This window comes from Perissodus microlepis, chromosome 15 (assembly GCF_051167445.1).
Source record: "Perissodus microlepis isolate ML-2025 ecotype Zambia chromosome 15, ASM5116744v1, whole genome shotgun sequence".
NCBI lineage: Eukaryota > Metazoa > Chordata > Actinopteri > Cichliformes > Cichlidae > Perissodus > Perissodus microlepis.
The window spans coordinates 13674707-13693378 of record NC_140475.1 but is presented as its reverse complement, the minus strand read 5'-3'; the positions used below and the strand labels follow the sequence as shown (position 1 = coordinate 13693378).

The 18672-nt window shown below is 41.8% G+C and overlaps 2 protein-coding genes across 2 annotated transcripts; one reads left to right on the top strand and one right to left on the bottom strand.

The window, feature by feature from the left end:
• The first annotated feature begins 120 nt into the window (after positions 1 to 120).
• On the top strand, positions 121 to 2456 carry churc1 (churchill domain containing 1). The gene is made up of 4 exons (XM_084954308.1): positions 121 to 294; positions 485 to 620; positions 1729 to 1799; positions 1884 to 2456. The coding sequence occupies exons 1-4, from the start codon at positions 256 to 258 to the stop codon at positions 1974 to 1976; spliced, it is 339 nt and encodes a 112-aa protein (XP_084810434.1). The 5' UTR covers positions 121 to 255; the 3' UTR covers positions 1977 to 2456.
• Positions 2457 to 3740: 1284 nt separating this feature from the next.
• On the bottom strand, positions 3741 to 15620 carry ttbk2b (tau tubulin kinase 2b). Its single transcript, XM_084954285.1, has 15 exons — positions 15269 to 15620; positions 14743 to 14865; positions 14501 to 14648; positions 10485 to 10558; positions 10263 to 10403; positions 10071 to 10175; positions 9469 to 9534; positions 8794 to 8886; positions 8583 to 8708; positions 8322 to 8479; positions 7938 to 8127; positions 7346 to 7560; positions 6795 to 7257; positions 5832 to 6505; positions 3741 to 4911 (listed from the first exon to the last, which is right to left on the bottom strand). The coding sequence occupies exons 2-15, from the start codon at positions 14809 to 14811 to the stop codon at positions 4569 to 4571; spliced, it is 2865 nt and encodes a 954-aa protein (XP_084810411.1). The 5' UTR covers positions 14812 to 14865; positions 15269 to 15620; the 3' UTR covers positions 3741 to 4568.
• Between the last annotated feature and the right edge of the window lie 3052 nt (positions 15621 to 18672).

Below are 18672 nucleotides of genomic sequence, written 5' to 3'. Positions count from 1 at the left end.
GAGACCGGAAGCTTGTGAGAGGAAAGGAGATGTCGTAGATCTACAAAAGGTAAGATGGGGCAAGTAGAAGGATTTCGAGCAATGTCCGCCGTTCAGGATGTTTTACAGCTCTGGTTGGGCTACAGAGATCGCCGTCCCGTGCGGAAGAGGCGGTTTTTCTACATATTTGTTAGCTGGGTGTTACTGTATGTGTGGCGTTTTTCCCCCTTTAATAATTATAATTATTTTAATTAGTTAAAATTTTATTTGGTTAAAATGTGCAACGGCTGTGTGCAGAAAGAGTATCCGGACCGGGTAAGTTGATGATACCGAGTGACTAAACTTAAAGTACCCCGTCCAGCTAACGCTACACTTAGCTATGAGTGACGTTTATCTCACTTCCGTTTGGTAAACAATCCAAAACAAACAGTGATGCTCTGATAAAATACTTAAGAATCACGTTAAGGAGCCAAAATATGTTTGCAATGCTTTATTCCCCGCACAGGGTAACACTTGTCTGGAGAACGGCTCCTACTTGATGAACTACCTGGGCTGTGCCAACTGCCATCACAGGGACTTCGTGATGATCAGCAACAAGGCCACCGAGGACGATGATGGAGAAGAGATCGTCACATATGACCGTTAGTCTCTCCCAACAGTGCTCCAACTAGAAGAGGAAACCTGAAGATAATAGCTGTGCCACCAGATAAAAATGCACTTCAATGGGGCGGTAGTATGTGGCCCACACCCCACCTACTGTTATGTACTCCCAGGAAGTCTGTTAGGTTTGGAGAAGGACCTGTATGGCTGCACTGACATCTTATAGAAAACTGTCCTTGCAATTTTTTTATTTCCCTTTCCACGTAGTGGGTTCCATGGAAAATCCCATAACCTCTGGACGATACATAAGTGCTCTTGTAGATGGATAAGAGCCAAATTCCAAAAGCTTGTGGAAAGTCTTTAAAGATGACCCCTTACTCTCATGTACAGCTCTGTAACTGTATTTATGCAATCTACTAGAGTAGCTTTGATTTCATTCACATTCATCTTAAGCTGGGCCTGGGTGCGCCCTCATCCACTACATGAAATGAGTGGATGACACAAAACAGACTCTCCCTTTTTAGGCCAAGCTTCTTCTGATTGGGGATGTCTGAGGTGACCATATTATGGATATGGCAGTCTGAAGCCTGAATGTTGGGCTAAAAGAGATTACTTGCATTTTTTTCTAAAGAAACGTGCAGTCAGGTGAGACTAAAGAAGTCACTTGGATGAGTGATGAAACGTTTCTCCCGCCGAAAACATGACGTCCAGATGAACAGAATCAACTTTTTTGGGACTTTCACATATAGTGACTTCATTATCCATCATGCTTTAGTATTTGTATGCACAAGGGTATCTTAATTTAGTTTTAATCTTAATTTAGAATTCAAAAGTATGTTAAGTATTTTAATTTAGATGTGTAAAATCAATCACGTAGCCTTGCAGTCTGCCTTTACAAACATTTGTGAGAGAATGGGTCGTTCTAAAGAGCTCACCGAATCAGAGCGTGGCACTGTAATAGGATGCAACAAGTTTCTTTCCTCCTAGATATAGTGTTGTTATTATTATTACATCAAAATGGTCACACACAGTAGTTTATGGTAAATCTGTCTTTTTTTTTTGCTGTTGTTTTATTTTACTTCCAGACTGTGGGAAAACCCATCCAGAAGCAAGTTTAAAAATAATGCCGTCACCTGTTTGTCTTTCCAGATGTTTGTAAAAACTGTGACCACGTCATCGCCAGGCACGAATACACATTCTCTGTTGTCGATGAATATCAGGCAAGTAGCGCTGTCGTCACCAAACCGGTCGAGATTCACACTGTGGATTCTGTTACTTTACGGGTCTTTTTCTGTGTTGTCCAGGAGTACACTATGCTCTGCATGCTGTGTGGAAAGGCGGAGGACTCCATCAGCGTTTTACCAGACGACCCCAGACAGTCTGCGCCGCTCTTCTAGACCTCAAAAGAAACCTGTGGTTTTTAGGTTTCATGTGGTGCTGGCTTCTCATTTAGGGTTCCAACCATTTTTGTCATCCGCTCAAAGTTTTGTCCTTCTATAATTAAGCATGTCATACATTTGGTGCAGTTCCTGGCTGTTTATGAACTACTGTATGCTAATTGGAGGAGAGCAGAATATATGTATGCATAACTTTTAAAGACCTTTCATTATGACATAAACTGTCAGCTTACCTTATATTGTAAATAAAGATATTTTATACTATAAAGATTTTTCTTACACTTTCCTGCATGTTGGATGATGCTATGAAATCCAGAACACTTGTTTTACTTTACATCTAAAAAAATAAATAAATTAGCATTTAAATGTTAAGACATTTTCACTAATGGAACTGTTGAAGTTGTACACTGGTGCCAGCAAATTCCCATTTTGGTTCACTTGCATTTATATTGCACTAATACTAAAGATCTTAAAATGAAACCCTTGGCTGCTCTTTTGTCACAGCGAGTAGTTATACATGTTAGATTTGGTGTTTGATTCTGCATGCTCACCCTGACGTAACCCCAAAGCAGATTTGCCACCTTTCATTTACCAAACAAACATGCAATCCACTAAAATATGGAGCCAACAAATACCCTACAATATTTGAGGGAAAATCCCAATAATCACACAATCCCCTAAGAGGAAACACTTGGCAACAGTGGAAAAGAAGAACTCTCTTTTAACAGGAAGAGACCAGAACCAGGCTTAGGGAGGGGTGGTTTTCTGCTATAAACAACTGGGGGAGATGAGGGAAAAGGAAAGAAAAGAACACAGAGAGATGACGATAAAACACAAACTGGGATTGAGTAGACAAACATTATCACATCATGGCACATCAATGGAATTGTAGTGCTCAGTGCATCACGGGAAGTCCTGTTGCAGCACAACTAAGTAGAGGGCTGTGATAGGTGAAGTCTCTGTCTTACATTCTACTTTTAGGACAACAAGTAAGCCTCCACTCCAGGAGAGAAGTACTGTATTAAGCTGATAATGTGATCATCACAGTATCATGAACTACTGTATGCAGGTAATCAGGCCTCATCATATCTTAAAGACCACACAGTGTGATGTATAGTTAATCTACCTTTATCTAAATATTAGATGTTGTCTGACCTCACTTTTTCACTTGAGCGTGCTCAGTCGAGGTTCATCTGTGCATTCTTTCCCCCTTATCTGATAACTGGCTGATTCTAACAGAAACTGTTTGCAGAAATTCTGTTAATTATCAAGGAGCAGAGACGTAAAGGGGTGGAAAACCTTTTTTTGGGGAGCTGTCATTTGTTTACTTACTTATAATGTAAACTATATTAAAACTGTCTTTAAGATAAGCATGAAGCACAACAACAAAATGGTAAAATGGCCTGTATTTGTATAGCCTAAGGACCCCAAAGCGCTTTAAGCATCCAGTCATCCACCCATTCACACACACATTCACACACACATTCACACACTGGTGATGGCAAGCTACATTGTAGCCACAGCTGCCCCGGGGCGCACTGACAGAGGCGAGGCTGCCGAACACTGGCGCCACCGGGCCCTCTGACCACCACCAGTAGGCAACGGGTGAAGTGTCTCGCCCAAGGACACAACGACCGAGACTGTCCAAGCCGGGGCTCGAACCGGCAACCTTCCGATTACAAGGCGAACTCCCAACTCTTGAGCCACGATCGCCCCAGATACAATTTTAAACTCATGAGAAGGAATAGTCCAAGTCATTGCTGGTCTATGTCATGGATGTATTTTGATCAGAAGCAGCTCAATAAAAATGCAGATGCTTCAGCCGATTGTACAAATAAAAAAACAAAAAAAAACAACCCAGAAATCATTTGCAATGACACTCATGCACGTTTACAATACTAAAGTATGAGTGCACTTAAACATGTACATTCTAATATGCTGATGCCTTCTGCATGTTAAATACTTTATAGCAAAGTAAGAGCACACTATTACACTCTGATATGCCAAAATGAGCAATTCATTGTTACATACTATAATTAATCTAGCAGTTTTACAGGAGTGAGGTCAATATGGGACTGCATGCCCTGCTTCTATACATGAATGCTGATGTCTGTGTGCTGCTTGTGGTGTTGTTTACTACTGTAGTGTTCTAAATGTGAGTACATGGTCTCTATTAGTGTATACCATTTTCCTAATGGTACATATCTACAATTAGCATTACTTTATTTTAGGTTTCTTTACATCCCTCAAGTATTAAACATAACCTTTTTGGTCTCATAGTAGGCCTATATGGAGTGTTAAGAGAGTGTAGTGATATGAGAGGTAAAAGTTGGCAATTTCAAGATTTTCTCACTATTTGTGTTTCTGCTGCAGGTATCAAGCCACCAAAGTCAAGTATTCTGAGAGACACATCCAAGGAATGAATGAATAAATAAATAAATACAATTTATCATACACTTTACATTACATACAGTACATTCCCTTGAGTAAATACCATATTTACACATGCTATCGGGGTGACTGGATGTGAGGCAGCCTCTCGCTACAAGTTGCACGATACGGATCAGTCATTTGTGTGGAAACACGGCCACATCAAGTCACTTTGCCGGAGCCTTTACCCTCGTAGATCGAACCCCTTCCTCTGGAGCCGTGGCTCCACTGACCCAGCCCGCCAGACCTGTCCGGAGGGTGAGCGTGCCGAGGAGGGGAGCCAGATAAGCTAGACGGAGAGCGGCTACGGCCCTGCAGTGCCCCGCCGTCGCGGAGCTCCCGGGACGGGGAGGAGCTGAGCGAACGCTGTAGGGAGGAAGATGAGCTGCGAGGGCAAGGAGGCGGGCTGAAGAGCATCCCGCTGCGGTCCTGCATCAGCTGGGTCAGGCTCGCCAGGAAGTCTGCGTCGCTGGTGCTGCTGGCACGCACCCTTAACCGCCGCCGTCTGCAAAAAAACAAAAAAAAACCCAAAACAAATTCTCAGCAGCTATTTGAATTACTGTGTATTAGTATTAGCTGCTATCATTAGGATTATTACATATTTATTTATCGTTCTAATTTATTATAGCAAAGAACCTATTTTTTATTATTCTGTTATTTTAATAGTATGATTATTTATGTTTGTCTGTATACACAAAGTTCAGCAGTGCTTCCAGTTTCATTGTATGCTTATCCTATTGGCAGTGTCCATCCTTTTGTTGTTGTTTGTTTTCAAACAGACTTAATATGACGGATGGATGCTTTGATTTTTGTGCAGTCAAAGAAAAAAAAGATTATTATTTGCCCTATTTTCACTTTTTTTAAAACTCAACTTTCTCAAATAGAATCATATAGTTGATTTTTTTAATGTAGGGCTGTAGTTTCATTTCTTTTGTCACTTTTGTTGACAACACAAATTTGTTTTGTCTCTGCTGTGTTAGATATACAGTTATGTATTGCCCAGATGTCCCAGTTTTACACTGGGAGTTGACTACTGCGTACATTCATGGATCTGTCCGAAGCCGGCAGCATGAAATTAGTCTCAAATCTCCACGTGCGCATGCATCGTAAAATCGTATGCATTTGTAAATTAATTTTATGTTTGGTCAAATTGCTTCGTATTTGAGTGTGGATTAGAGCGGGCATTCATGAGTCCTCAAAAGTTACACACAAATCACATCAGACATTTGCAAATTTTACTGCTTACTGGTTCAGAGTTTAGAGTTAACTGGTTAGCAGCAGCTGAACATTCAGAACAGGAATGAGTGGATTGTTATTAGTAGTACATCAATTATAGATCATTTCATTTTCTTGGGCAGGTGAGAAAAAAAAAAAACTACTGGGAAACAATGATTGTATCACATTTCCACAGTCTGGACCACATACCTGTTGTCTACACATGGGCGGATGGGCGGTTTCCCAGGAGGTGGCCGGGGCAGAAACCTGCTAGTGAGTTGCTCCGGCACAAACGTGGCACTCACAGGACGTGGGATTTTACTTTTACTGCATGATGACAAGGAAAGCGAGAGTGGGTCTTCTCCTGCACAGTCGGATCTGGAGCCTCGGTCGGAGGAGAGCCTGTCTCTGGGCAGGGCGGAGGGGAGGTTGTCACAGGACAGAGATGGAGAGGGTGAGTGGGTGGGGGAGCCAGGGATGGGACTGCTCCAGCGGTTACGCTTCTCTATGTTCAAGTCCCTGCTCGGAGAGTCCAGGGGGTTGCTGGGATCTCGGACAGGGATTCGACTCAACCTTGGCGATGAGGGAGAGTCCCTTCGTTTGAGCAGAGCAGGAGGCGGCGAGGAGGACACGGTGACTGTGCTCTCCACAGCACCGCCCACAGTATCGGCTTGAGGCTGCTGATTCGGCTCCGATGAGCGATCGGGCAGACCAGAATCGCTCTCTGGGTCTCTGTCGTTGGCCAGATGAGCTGTGGGGCCTTTGGCAAGGCTTGGGACAGGAGCCAAGTCCAACTTCCCTTCCTCAGATTTACCACATGGTGCCTCTAGAGGTATTGCATCACTCCTCTCCTGTACAGGTGATTGTGGCGCACAGCTGGAGGACTGAAGGGAATTAGATGATTATTAGATGGGAATAACATTTAAGATTAAAGACAATAGCTAACTGATATAATATTAACCTTGCATGTAATAACTGGATATTTCTTTGCTGCTGTACGCTGTTAAATTTTATTCTTAAAATTATCCATCAAACATTCAAATTGCATCTACATTTGCATAGCAACTGTGGAAACTCTTTGTGAAGTCAGCCTTAAGTTGAACCTGTTTAGTCGAATTCATCTCCCCTGTGTTGATCTCAGTTAATGTACAACAAGATTATTGTTATTCCTACCTGCTCCATCTGGGACCTTCCCATAATGACTGAAGGCATTTGTCCCAGCATGCCCGGCAGCCTCCTGTGTCCCAGTAACCACGTGCCAGGCATGGCCATCTGTGACAGCACAGGGCTGCTGGGCACACCGGTGGACTGGCCATCCTGCCGCTCGGACGAGTGGTTCTCCGTCTCAACAGCAATGTGAGACCCGGGCATGCCCTCGTGTGATGCTTCTGCTGCTGGCTTGCTTCCTCCAGATCCTTGCTCTAGCTCCAGCATCACCCACTCCTGAGAGTCTCCCTCTTGAGGCACGGGACTAAAGTTTACAGCAACAAAGCCGCTGCTTGCTGCGGCTTCCTCTGGGTCGGGGGTTGCTGTGCCAGAGCGCTCTTCATTGCAGGAAGACATCTGCTGCTCAGGGCCTTTTTCAGGAATTGACTTTTCTCCAACATGAGAAAGGACAGGCCGCTGTTTGCCCAGGCTGAAATGACACATTGTAAGCATTAAGGTAAGAATGCGTCTGCTTAAAGGCTGAAGCTTTTGTTTAATTGTAATTTTTAATTACTGACTAGGCTTCAAGGAATCGCTCAATGGTGGGCTTGGGTTCTGGTCCGAGCCTCTTTTCAAAAGCCAAGCTCTGGCTGTGTCTCATCCTCCGGAGCAACGGTGCAGCCCGTTCCAAAAACATGGTCTCTGAACGCACCCGTCTAGGTGAGCTCTGCATGGAGCCGGTGTTTGGACTTTGGTTTCCCTGGTTCTGACTGTGTTCATCCTCACTCACAACCTGGGGAAAAAAAAGAAAGCGGAAGAAGGAGTTTCAGAAACTGTAGCAAGACACTTTAAAAAGAGGGGAAGGCAGCCCAAGTTGTTTCTTCTTTACCAATTCGTCAGGAAGACAGTGAGCAATTTCAACCAAAGTTTAGCAGAGGAAAATGTAGGAGCAGAGTCAGAGAGAGCTTTTCTCATTGAAAAATAAATGTATTCTTAAATCATATTTATGGGAAACACTCGGTGATGATGTGTAATGACTGGGGGGCATGAGCAGCCAGCGTAGTGTTGCAAAATGATCCACCCGACAGCACAAAAGAGCAGCAGTACTGTATGAATATTACATCCAGAGCTAAGAGCATCATACTTTACATTAAAGTACATTCCACTGACCTTCCTGATCATTGGCTGAGCGTGTTTATGGTTTTTGTTACGGTCCATCTCTTCCCATACGTCTGCACCAGGGGTGGTCGGCGTGGGGATCGGGGGGCAGTTGTCAGCGTCACTGAGGCGCTCCCCTTGCAGGACATCCTCAGTGTTCTCCCTCTGCAGCTCGCCTGGCAGCACTGAAGCATTGGCCATCCTGTGGAAGAGACCGGAAGGTCACCTTGCAACTCGTTCCCATAACATAATTTAGAGCAGTGATTTCTCAGGGATATCTGACTGTGCAGATTTCAAGTCTAAAAAAAGCTGCAGCTATATAACTGAGCGCATACCCAACCGAGTGTGAAGGAAGTGTGAGTTAAACGATGGACCTACGGCATTTCAAACACGTACCCTAAGTATGCTGGCGTGAGGCGGGTGAGCTGCTGAGCAGTGGTTGCTGCGGCAGTGATGGTCAGCATATCCTCTGAATCACATTTCTCCCAGTCATAGGGGTCATTCTCCAGCACGTTGTGGCTCTTCATGGCATTCTCGAACACTGACATCAGGAGCTGTCACGGAGAATAAAAAGAAAACACATGCATCAGCATTTTACAGTTGCAGAAGAAAAAACAGCACATGCAAAATAAGCCAAACAAGGGAGTGAATGCCAACCTGATAGTCAGGCTTAGTGTAATAGTCCAAGGTCATGATGTGCTCCAAGAAGGTACTAAACTCTGAGGGAAGGTGCTTCAGCATGAGTCGATGATCGTATGTCTCTTTTAGATTTCCTACTTGCTCCTGGGAAGACAGGAGGGAAAAGAGTGAGAGGATGACCTTACAGTGTATTGCTAAAATGTAGTAATGAAGTCACTGAGGCACATACTTTGTCCTTAATTTTTCTCCAGGGAAGCTGACCAACCATAAATTCTACCAGCATGTAGAAGAGCGACCACAGGTCATCGTGACGACCCATTTCCTGCAAATTTGGACACAAGAAAAAGGGGCACGGGGGTTAAAGGGTAAAATTGGACCTAATGCCAGCAGGGATTTTGACTTTCCTGCCATGTCTATGACAAACACATATGCTCCCAAAACTAGACGTATATACTCAGGAATAGTGTTTCCTCACTGCCACTGTGATGTCACCATATGATTAGTGAAGTTTTGTTATGAAGCCCCAATTTGAGCAATTTTCACCATACTCACCTACTGGATTCTAAAAACTGGATCTGAGACATGATTTGAGCATATTCCAGACAACCCTCTTTTCTGACTCTTAGACTGACAAACTTCATGTTTTATTCATTATGATCTGAAACCAGCCACTGGGTCATTAACTCGTTAGGGAAGATAAGATGAGGTCACAGAGTGAAGGAGGCAAGGTCTGTTTTCCCATAGACTTCTATACAACCCAAACTCTATTTTGTAACCACAGGAGTCGCCCCCTGCTGGCCATTAAAGAGAAGCTAAGTTTAAGGCACTTCACTTTTCAGACTCAGTGGCTACATCCAACTTCCATATAATCGATGTGCTCAATACATCTACAGTGCAAGCTCACCTTATTCTTGTGAGCATTGATTGAAGCGTATCGCACAGTTCCTCTGAAGCCTGCCACGGGACGAGGCTGAAAGAAAAGAGATATTTGGCAGAGTGATAGTGATAAACGGGTGTAAATGTAAAGCAAGCACAAAGCTAAAACCACATTTAAAACTCATAGGTAACACACTTTAGCTCTGAGTGTGCAGTCCCAGGCTCACGTCACATGATGACATGCTGAGTTAAAGCAGCAGTTGTGTGTGAACTCTAATGTATACCTCTGACTCTGTAATCCCTAGATTACACCTGGATCACGCTCTGGTGTTCTAGAGCAATATTTTTTTGTTTAACATCAAGTTAGGATTTTAAACTGCACAACATTACACAGGGAGTCTACGTGTGTACATACATACTGGCACTTTTATATACAGAACATGGGTGATGCATTTCTAATTTCTTTTTGATTTATTTTGGGCACTATTTAAAATCAATTTCCAAAAAAAACAATTTAACAGCTGGCAGACTATGCTATAAAACCATTTCTCAGCATATAATTATGTATATAAGTACCTTTATGATTTAAAGCCAAACTATGCTCTAGTATAATCGGCACAGAGTACTTACTGGACGGACTTCCTGGCTGGAGTTGGTGAACTGACGGGCCAAACCAAAATCGAGCATGTAGCAGCACCTGCAGGTGCTGGCTAGTCTTCCCATCGCAAAGTTTGACTACAATTTTAACAGAAACAAACAAGTTTAAAAGTTTCTTTTTGTGATATTCAAATAAAACAAGATCTAACCCAACGGTCGACTTACTGGTTTAATGTCACGGTGCAGGAAGCCGACAGAATGGATGCTTTCAATGGCCTCTAAAATCTGCTTGCCAAGTCTTAAAGTTGTGGAGACGGAAAAGGTACCGCGGGTCATCGTTCTGCGCAAATCTGCAAGGTTCCTTCCCTTCAGAGAGAAAGTCAACACTGTCAAATTTAAGAAGTAGAAAAGATTAAATAAACTACTGCTGATTTGCAAGGCTCTTACCTGGAGTTCCATCACCACATAGTTGAAGCGATCATTCCTACCACAGCCCACAAAGCGACACACGTGGTCCTTGCCTGTGAAAGAAAGATTGTTTGAGCTATGCCCATCTTCATGTTCAAACCCCTATTTGGTGTTGAAAAACTACCATCAGGATTTACTAATAAGGTTCAGAGTCAGTGCTACTTTTGCTCCAGAAAATTTGGGGGGCAGAGAACAGAGATGGGCAGTAACGCGTTACTGTAATCCGATTACTTTTTTCAAGTAACGAGTAAAGTAAGGGATTACCGTTACTTTCCCGTAAGCACTCTGCGTTACTAAAACCGTGATTTTTTTGCGAGAATACCTCATGACAGTGACATAAGCGAGTGCGACGTTCGTGACAACAGCTGTGTGCAGATCAACAATGGATAATATATCGAGTGCGGCGTTTAAAGCGTGGAAGTACTGACCTTATTTTGAGTTTGATTCCATAAAAAGCGACAAAAACATTAGTGTCCGTTGTGCGTGGGAAGAAAACTTCTTTTTACACCGAAAAAAACCCCTAAACTTCCAAGCAAGCACCGAGTGCGCTACCACGTAATGGGAAATTCACAGAGAAACTCTCAGATTCTTCAACTGACCGCTGCGGCACACCTGCACCAGGGTAAACCTCCGCCTACCCTACTCCTGCTTTACAGGTGAAAATAGAGCAACAGGACCGCTAGTGTTTGATTTTATTTATTTTCTGCTGTGTTTTCCTTGCATCTATTTGAAAGACTGAGTGTAAACACAAAAAAATATTTTATTTTATGTGCTGGAATGTGCAGAAAATACGTTTAAATGTTAAACAAATTTCTTCCAGTCAGAGAATGTTGCATATAATTAAATTTTTGCTTGATGCATAAAGTTAAAAGATTAAAACTAATAAAACAAGTTTTAAAAAGAGACGTTTCTATTTGATTACATTTTGTATGATGGATTATGCAGAAAAAGTAGAATTGGGCTGAAAGATCTATCGCTTTATCACCTATTCAGGTTGTAAATCGTGTTTTTAAAAAGTAACTAAGTAATTAATTACTTTTGAAAATAAGTAATCAGTAAAGTAACGGGATTACTTTTGGGGGGAAGTAATCAGTAATTAGTTACTGATTACTTTTTTCAAGTAACTTGACCAACACTGGCAGAGAGTAATTTAAGCTATTAATACGATTTATGGCTGGAAAGTTACTGCAAATTGTGCTAAATTTAACACAGAAAAAAGCGTGTTTTATACCATGTCTGTGATTGTGATTGTTGCTTCTACAAATCTGAATTTATTCGAATGACAGGGAATGTGTTACGAGAACAAGCGCACACCTAGCAAGGGTGGATGACTCAAATCTGTGTGTGCCTTGCAGCTCTTTACCTAGTCTGACGCTGAACCTGTTTAGAGCCTAGCCCATCAAAGGATTAGATTCCTATACAAGATATACAGTGCTGTGCAAAAGTCTTGAGCCACCACTCATTTCTTTATTTTTTGCTTCAAATGAGTCAGGCTTTCTTGTATTTTTTAGAGCAATAGTTCATCTTTGGACATTGGTTGCTTTTCCACTCATTTTCCGTCTAGACTTTTTACCGGCCCATTGTCAAAGGAATGATTTTTATTTGTTTGTTTGCATATAAAAAAGCACCTAACTTGATGAACCAGAGCTGTCTCCACATAACAGAAAAGTCAGCAAAGAACCAGTTCTTAAAATGCATCTTTAGGCATTCTTAATACTAGCAGCCTGTTGCAAAAAACATGACTCATTCCAATGTTTTTAGCTGACTCAAGGAAAAACGTCAAAGATAACAGTTTGATAAACATCAACACGGTGATTCCCAAAGAACTATTAGCTGATCATTTGGCACATTTGCATGGTGTTAAGCGTGTCCTTAGAAAAATCTAAGGAAACTGGACAAGTGGAGAACAAAAGAAGAAAAGGCAGGCTAAAAAGAAATACTAGCCCAAATCAACACGTCTGGTAACTGGTCTTATGGAGTGATTAATCCAATTATCATCAATATGTATAGAGAAGATCAGGAACGAGGTTTTGATCCATCATCTGGGACGTATTTGACTGGCAATGACTTTATTTGTTACCACGACAATGATGTCAAACACACTGCCATTGCAGTGAAAGCATACCCATTTCCCTACCAAAATATAAAGGAATTAGAGGTGGCTCATCACTGTACAAGGTTGTGTCGTGTATTGGGTATAACAGACAGCCAACTTACTTTATACAGTCAGCAATGTGTTTACAGTGTTTCGGGTTTTTAATTCATATTTCAACACACAGATGAGTGTGTCTGCATACAGCGCTCTGCTCCATTACAAATCGACTCCAATGCAGTTTTTTATTTTGCTCTCCAGTAACAGATCTACGACATGCAATAATAAAATGTCAGAGAAAATGAAGCAATTAACAGGACGCATCTGAAATGTGTTGGATTCACGTCTGACTCCTACGCCATGCAATACTGACTGTAGCCTCACGTGGCAGGCAGAAAAAAAACGCAGAGAGCACATTAACAGTAAGAATCAACAGTAAGTTCAATATGTGTATGGGTCAGGATGTGACAGCAAATAAAGTTTTCTGCTCCTCTACATGTCGTACAGGTCAGCTGTTACTGACAGATTTCAGCTTCACACAGAGATCGAGAAAAAGTTCTGCACCACTTGAGCTGTCAGACGTATCCAGAGCACAGCTGTCTCAACCTCTAAGATAGATGAGAAGAGTTAGCCATTATATCAGAAACAAGATGATTCTCCTTCAGCTGCCTATCATTGGTCTAAATTTCTATGATATAAAGAAAATGTGTAAAACTGTGTTACACTGTATCATTTTTGTTAGTAGAGTACTCTCTCCCTCATGTATGAGCTGCTAATTTGCACTGCTGTTGGAAGATTGCTGGTCATTACTTAAATGAGCTGAAAATGAATTTACTGCACTGTTAGTAGACCACCCGAAGAATTTTACACCCTTCCATCATCTGCGCATTTTTAATGCCTCCAGCCTGGCTTAGTAAATCTGAACCAAGATATCTATTTTTTATTATTATTTATTAGAATTATACTGTATACGGTACATATTTTTATAAAAGCAAATAAATATATAAAGTATATAAAATATATACACACATTTCTTTCAGTAATACATATTTTCCAGCACCGATTATGTGTAATAATAAGATAATGTACAAAAGCCAATGTACAAAACAAGAATTTGCTCTTCTTCTTCTTTTTGTATAGTTTGCATTTCTGTTACATATTCCATTTTGCACAAGGGGAAAAGAAGAATTATCTCAGCTTTGTATCACACCCTTTATAAAGACTGCAAAAACGACAGGAGACCACAGAAAAAAAGCCAGTGCCATTTCTGAATGTCATGTCATTTACCAATGAACCAACTGCAGTCAACCAGGCAAATATCGATGAAGTGGTACATTCCTAGACATTTCCTTAGAGATAATACACAAGTCATCCATTACTTTCCTGTTTGAACAAGCTACAAAGCATGATTCTGATACACCACATTTTTTGCAGTGTTGTGTGCTCTAGATGACCCACATTTACATGAAATAACAACTTTAATTGAATTAAAGAAATTCTATTTTTAGGAAGAAATGGTAGAAAAGGCATCTTACATACTATTTTTCCCCCAAACAGGGTTTTTCAAACTGAGCCTGTGGGGAGTGACTTTGCACTTAATTTTGAATGGTCTACATTTAGTTAAGACAAAGAGTCTGCGTTACCTGACAACACAAGACTGCATCTCCCTGTTGTTTTTTTGTCATTTCATGAACACAAATGTAGTCTAACCCAGAATAAATTCACCTCCACAAACAAATATGTCTCAAAAATTGCAGTCCTAGTGAATTTCCTTTGTTTCTTTATGTTTTGGTGGAAGCCCAAAAACTCTCTGATGGGTGCCAAATGCATTTAAGTGCAGAAAACACCCTGCCCAAGAATTACTTCAGCTACTCTGCCAGTGATTTGGCACAGTATAACTCACCTTGAAGCTTCTTCAGCACAGCCACTTCCATCTTCAGCACCTGCTTGGGCTGCTGAGCAGACTCAACCTTCAATGCCACTGTGGCCTGGCTCAGCTGATCCAGAACCTCATAGATTTCCCCAAACCCACCTCCACCTATCTTCCTGGCCTGAAAAGGAAGGTAATTCTCATTGTCAGAACAAGTGTATTATAGTGAAGAAATGAACCAGCGTGATTTTTCTTCCTTCTAAAGTGGGACTTACCACTTTCCATCTGTCTCTGACCACGTCTCCCACCGACAGGATGTCCGTGTGCTCTCCAGCCCCACTCATCCTGAGTGCTCTCAGCTACAGCCTACAGCTAGCATCAGTGTCGCAAGCACTTCACTGCAAAGAGGGGACAGCTTTTAGAGACCAGGTCAGTTTCCTCTTTCAAAACACTGCAAACTTCGTGATGCTGAATCCACAGAACATACAGGTCATCTTACTGTGCTCTGACGGGAGCATGTGGCTCATATGTGAAAGTTAGCTCACGTCTCTCAAAGGAGCATTTAAAACCCAAACCTTCTCTAGCTGATTTTTTTAAAGACAGAACCTACTATAATGTAGTTAGTTGGAATCACAGCTAAAGCATAACACAGATAGCACAGAATATTCAGTTGACGTTAGATAAGATAAGCCATTCAGAGGGTACCCTCGCCAGCACACAGTGTTCACTGCGGTGGTCCTGTAAACAAGCTAACTAGCACATTTACCAATGGATAACGGTTAGGCAGCAAGCCTCTCTCACCTCGCTCCTGTGCGCTATCGCGATTTCGGCTAGAGTGTAAAATCCAAGCGGTCCCCATGCTCCCGGCGTACTCCGAGCTATGCGAGTGGTTCCAATGAGTTGTTTATTTCAGAAATGAGACAATGGTGGTGGACCATAGCTGACGTTAGCCGCAGTTAGCCAGCTAGCCTGCTGCTGATGCCCCGAACGCTCTCTCTCAGCAGCGGTGACGTCAGAGAACTCGAGTCCACTGATTGCTCCACAAAGTCCCGCATCCGCGAGACGCTGACGGAGACCGCTCCAGAGAAAAGGAGTCTTAGTGCTGAATACAGCGGCTGAGAAGCGAAGTGGGAGCCGCAGCTTTGTGCCCTTGAAAAAAATACAGATAAGCCTTCACTTCGTGACACACACTGTCTCCAGGGACGATTACGTTTCTTTCGTTACAATTTTTTTTTTTTTTTAAATATGCCAACACGAGGGCCCAAAAGCCAATCGGGCCTCGAAAAATGCCAAAGTATTACTTTAAGTGGAATTCAGGTATACTTTATCCCAAAGTTCTGACATTCATTTGTTATGAGCAAGATAGTGGTGAGGTATGCGTAGGAGTGGCAGAAGGAAGAGATGGGCGGGCCGATCGAAATATACTGATATCAGTATCAGATCGATACTAGGTTGATAGGATTGATACTTTGTTTCTAGCCTCAGTTCAGCGTATGTTGCCATGGAAAGTAAAACATCACAGTGTTTTAGTGGTCATTTCATAAGTGATGACACACTGCTCTCCCCTATATTATCTGCCTTTGGTATATTAAAAGTGTCCGTATCAGTATTGGTATAACCCTGTATTTACTTATTATTGGCTCTATACCAACATTTGCTGTATTGCACAGCACCAGAGGGGTTCAACGTGGGCATGGGATTACATCAGGGATGGTCCTGAGCCTTTCTTCTTCGCTATTGTGATGAAGAGGTTAAAGGACAGTGTCAGGCTGGAGTTTCCATGGATTGTGATGATTGCAGACCACATTGTCAACTATGGTGAGATTAGGAAGCAGGTGGAGGAGAGTGTAAGGAGGTGGCGGTAGTCTCAACATGCACAGAGCAGGGATGGTGGATATATTATACAAAGAATGTTGAAGATGAAGCTAACAGGCAGGAGGAAAAGCGGAAGGCCACTAAGGAGGTTCATGGAAGCAATGAAGGAAGACATGCAGAGATTGCAGCTTAAATCTACTGTTCTGTGCAAATGTTGTGATAATGCATCATTTATTAGCTTATTTATTCTAAGCATTTATGATCTAAATCAACAAAATAATGTCAACCTGAAGTGGAGAACAAAGTCCAGCATTTGTCTCCAAAATACTCCAAAAGGGGTAAAAACACAGACTGTGAGGGACTCAGCTGGTTAGGCATGAGGGTAAAGTAACTACAACACAAAACCAGACTGAAAATATAACTGACCTATCAGACACAAAAGAAAAGGGAACTTAAATACTGGCTGATCACACCAAAGACGCCCAACGGGGGAACTACAACAAAGAAGTTATCTTATAAGAAGTAAATAAAACAGCAACTAGTTTGTCAGTTAGTTTAACTTATCAATAATCTAATGCAAAAAAACAAAAACAACTGAATACCAAACTCAAATGTCACGTAAAATAAACAACCTATTTAAAGTAAACATTTCTTGGCCTCCCCTGCGATGACGTGACACTTGGTACATTCCAGTTCCTGCATTTGAAAGAGGTGCATTTTGAAGGCCCATCTTTTCCTCATTTGGGTAGATCTCAGCAGCCAAGTGACCACATTTGTGTGTCTAATATTAAGCTTGACTATTATTTTATTTTTGTGTTCTCTTCTATGAATTGAATTGATGTTTGTATTATGTTTACGTCTTTGTGAATGCTGACTGTATGTGCATGCAATAATACAGGGCCCCACTAACAATGGGGATACAAAAACAAAGATAAAGAGCTGAACATGCAAAAGCTGACTATACATGTGTGCTACAAACAGAGGCATGTGTGTTTGAAACACATGCAAAATAAACACAAATCTGTTTCATGAAATCATGATGTGTTCTCATTTATGTGTTTAAATGCAACGAGTATCAAAAACTAAGATAAATAAAGTGTGTTGCATGAGGTCAACAACTGATTATAAAAGTTGTCATCATTATTTGGAATTTCTAGCAGTGGCAGCCCCTCTAAAAATAAAAAAGAACTATAAGTATACTTGACTTCTTGGATTTCTGACCTTAGCAAACATTTTATTGATGAGTTCTGTTTTACTTGTGAGTCTAAAGTCACGATGATGTCAATATTTAGAATAATGTTGCTATTAAATACAGAGAAGCAAGAAAACATTTACTGCAAGTCGACTACTATATGAGCATGCAGTGGCTTTAGATTTTCAATCAGAGCCACCTGTCGCTCCTCGAGTTTGTTTTAACAAAAACAAGCAGGTGAAGAACAAAATGTTTGACTCAAAGCCCCAGAGCCCCGTTCCACATAAACTATATGGGCAAAAGCACTGCCCCGCTTACACATTGCACCTCCAGAAGCTGCTCAGTTGTGGAAACCCCTGCCACAAAGCTCCTAGTGCACAGCTTTTGTCTTGATGCTAATGCCAGAGGAGGTTTGGGGCTCTGTATTTATATTTAATTTATTTTATTTAACCAACAGAGACACACTCTCAGTTCAATCCCTGGCTTACCCAGTCTGTATGTCTAAGTATCCTTGGGCAAGAGACTGAACTCTCCCGATGCATCCCTTGTAATATGAGTGAGTCTGTGGGAATGTGAGGAAGAACTTAAGGCTTAGAGGAAAAAAAAGACCTTGCATAAATGTGCACGCGACTGGGTGAACAATAATATTAAGTACAGTCCATTAAACAACCCATTTAAATAGAGAAGATGAAAACTATCCGTCATTGACTTTTCTTCCACCATTCTGATGCGCTGTTTAAATTCAGTAGGTCATGTTGACAATGTTTGCATGCCAAAATGTAGCTGAGCAGGTGTACCACCAAAGTGGCTGGTGGGTGTAGGTGGGTCTTCTGCATGTGAAAAATGAGGCACAAAATGGTTTGTGCATGCACCCCAGGTAATCAGTGTGGTGCCTGCTCGTAAATAACACTGTGGACAGATGCAGATGACGGGAAATGTATTCGTCTCTGGCAGGAAACAGAGAAGCTGCTTAAAATAGGTTTCTTGTTAAAAACATAAACATGGATGAAATGATAAAAGTGAGTAGCTGGGCTTTAAATAACGTGTAATAAGCCCGCTTTAATGAATAAAACGATGAATAAAATCTAATAGAAGAGCTGGGGTTTGTTGAACCAGATGAATTATCCAAACGTAAACCCGGCTGGAGGCCTGATTTTAACCAACAACAAACTGCGTCCGTGTGACGAGCCTCCGATTT

Excerpts from the sequence above, each read along its gene's own strand:
- churc1 (XM_084954308.1), top strand. The coding sequence starts at position 256 with ATGTGCAACGGCTGTGTGCAGAAAGAGTATCCGGACCGG. Across the intron at positions 295-484 it reads AGAAAGAGTATCCGGACCGG|GGTAACACTTGTCTGGAGAA; the intron begins GTAAGTTGATGA and ends TTCCCCGCACAG. Across the intron at positions 1,800-1,883 it reads CTGTTGTCGATGAATATCAG|GAGTACACTATGCTCTGCAT; the intron begins GCAAGTAGCGCT and ends TGTGTTGTCCAG.
- ttbk2b (XM_084954285.1), bottom strand. The coding sequence starts at position 14,811 with ATGAGTGGGGCTGGAGAGCACACGGACATCCTGTCGGTGGGAGACGTG. Across the intron at positions 8,128-8,321 it reads CTCACGCCAGCATACTTAGG|GATGGCCAATGCTTCAGTGC; the intron begins GTACGTGTTTGA and ends TCTCTTCCACAG. Across the intron at positions 7,561-7,937 it reads CTCAGCCAATGATCAGGAAG|GTTGTGAGTGAGGATGAACA; the intron begins GTCAGTGGAATG and ends TTTTTTCCCCAG.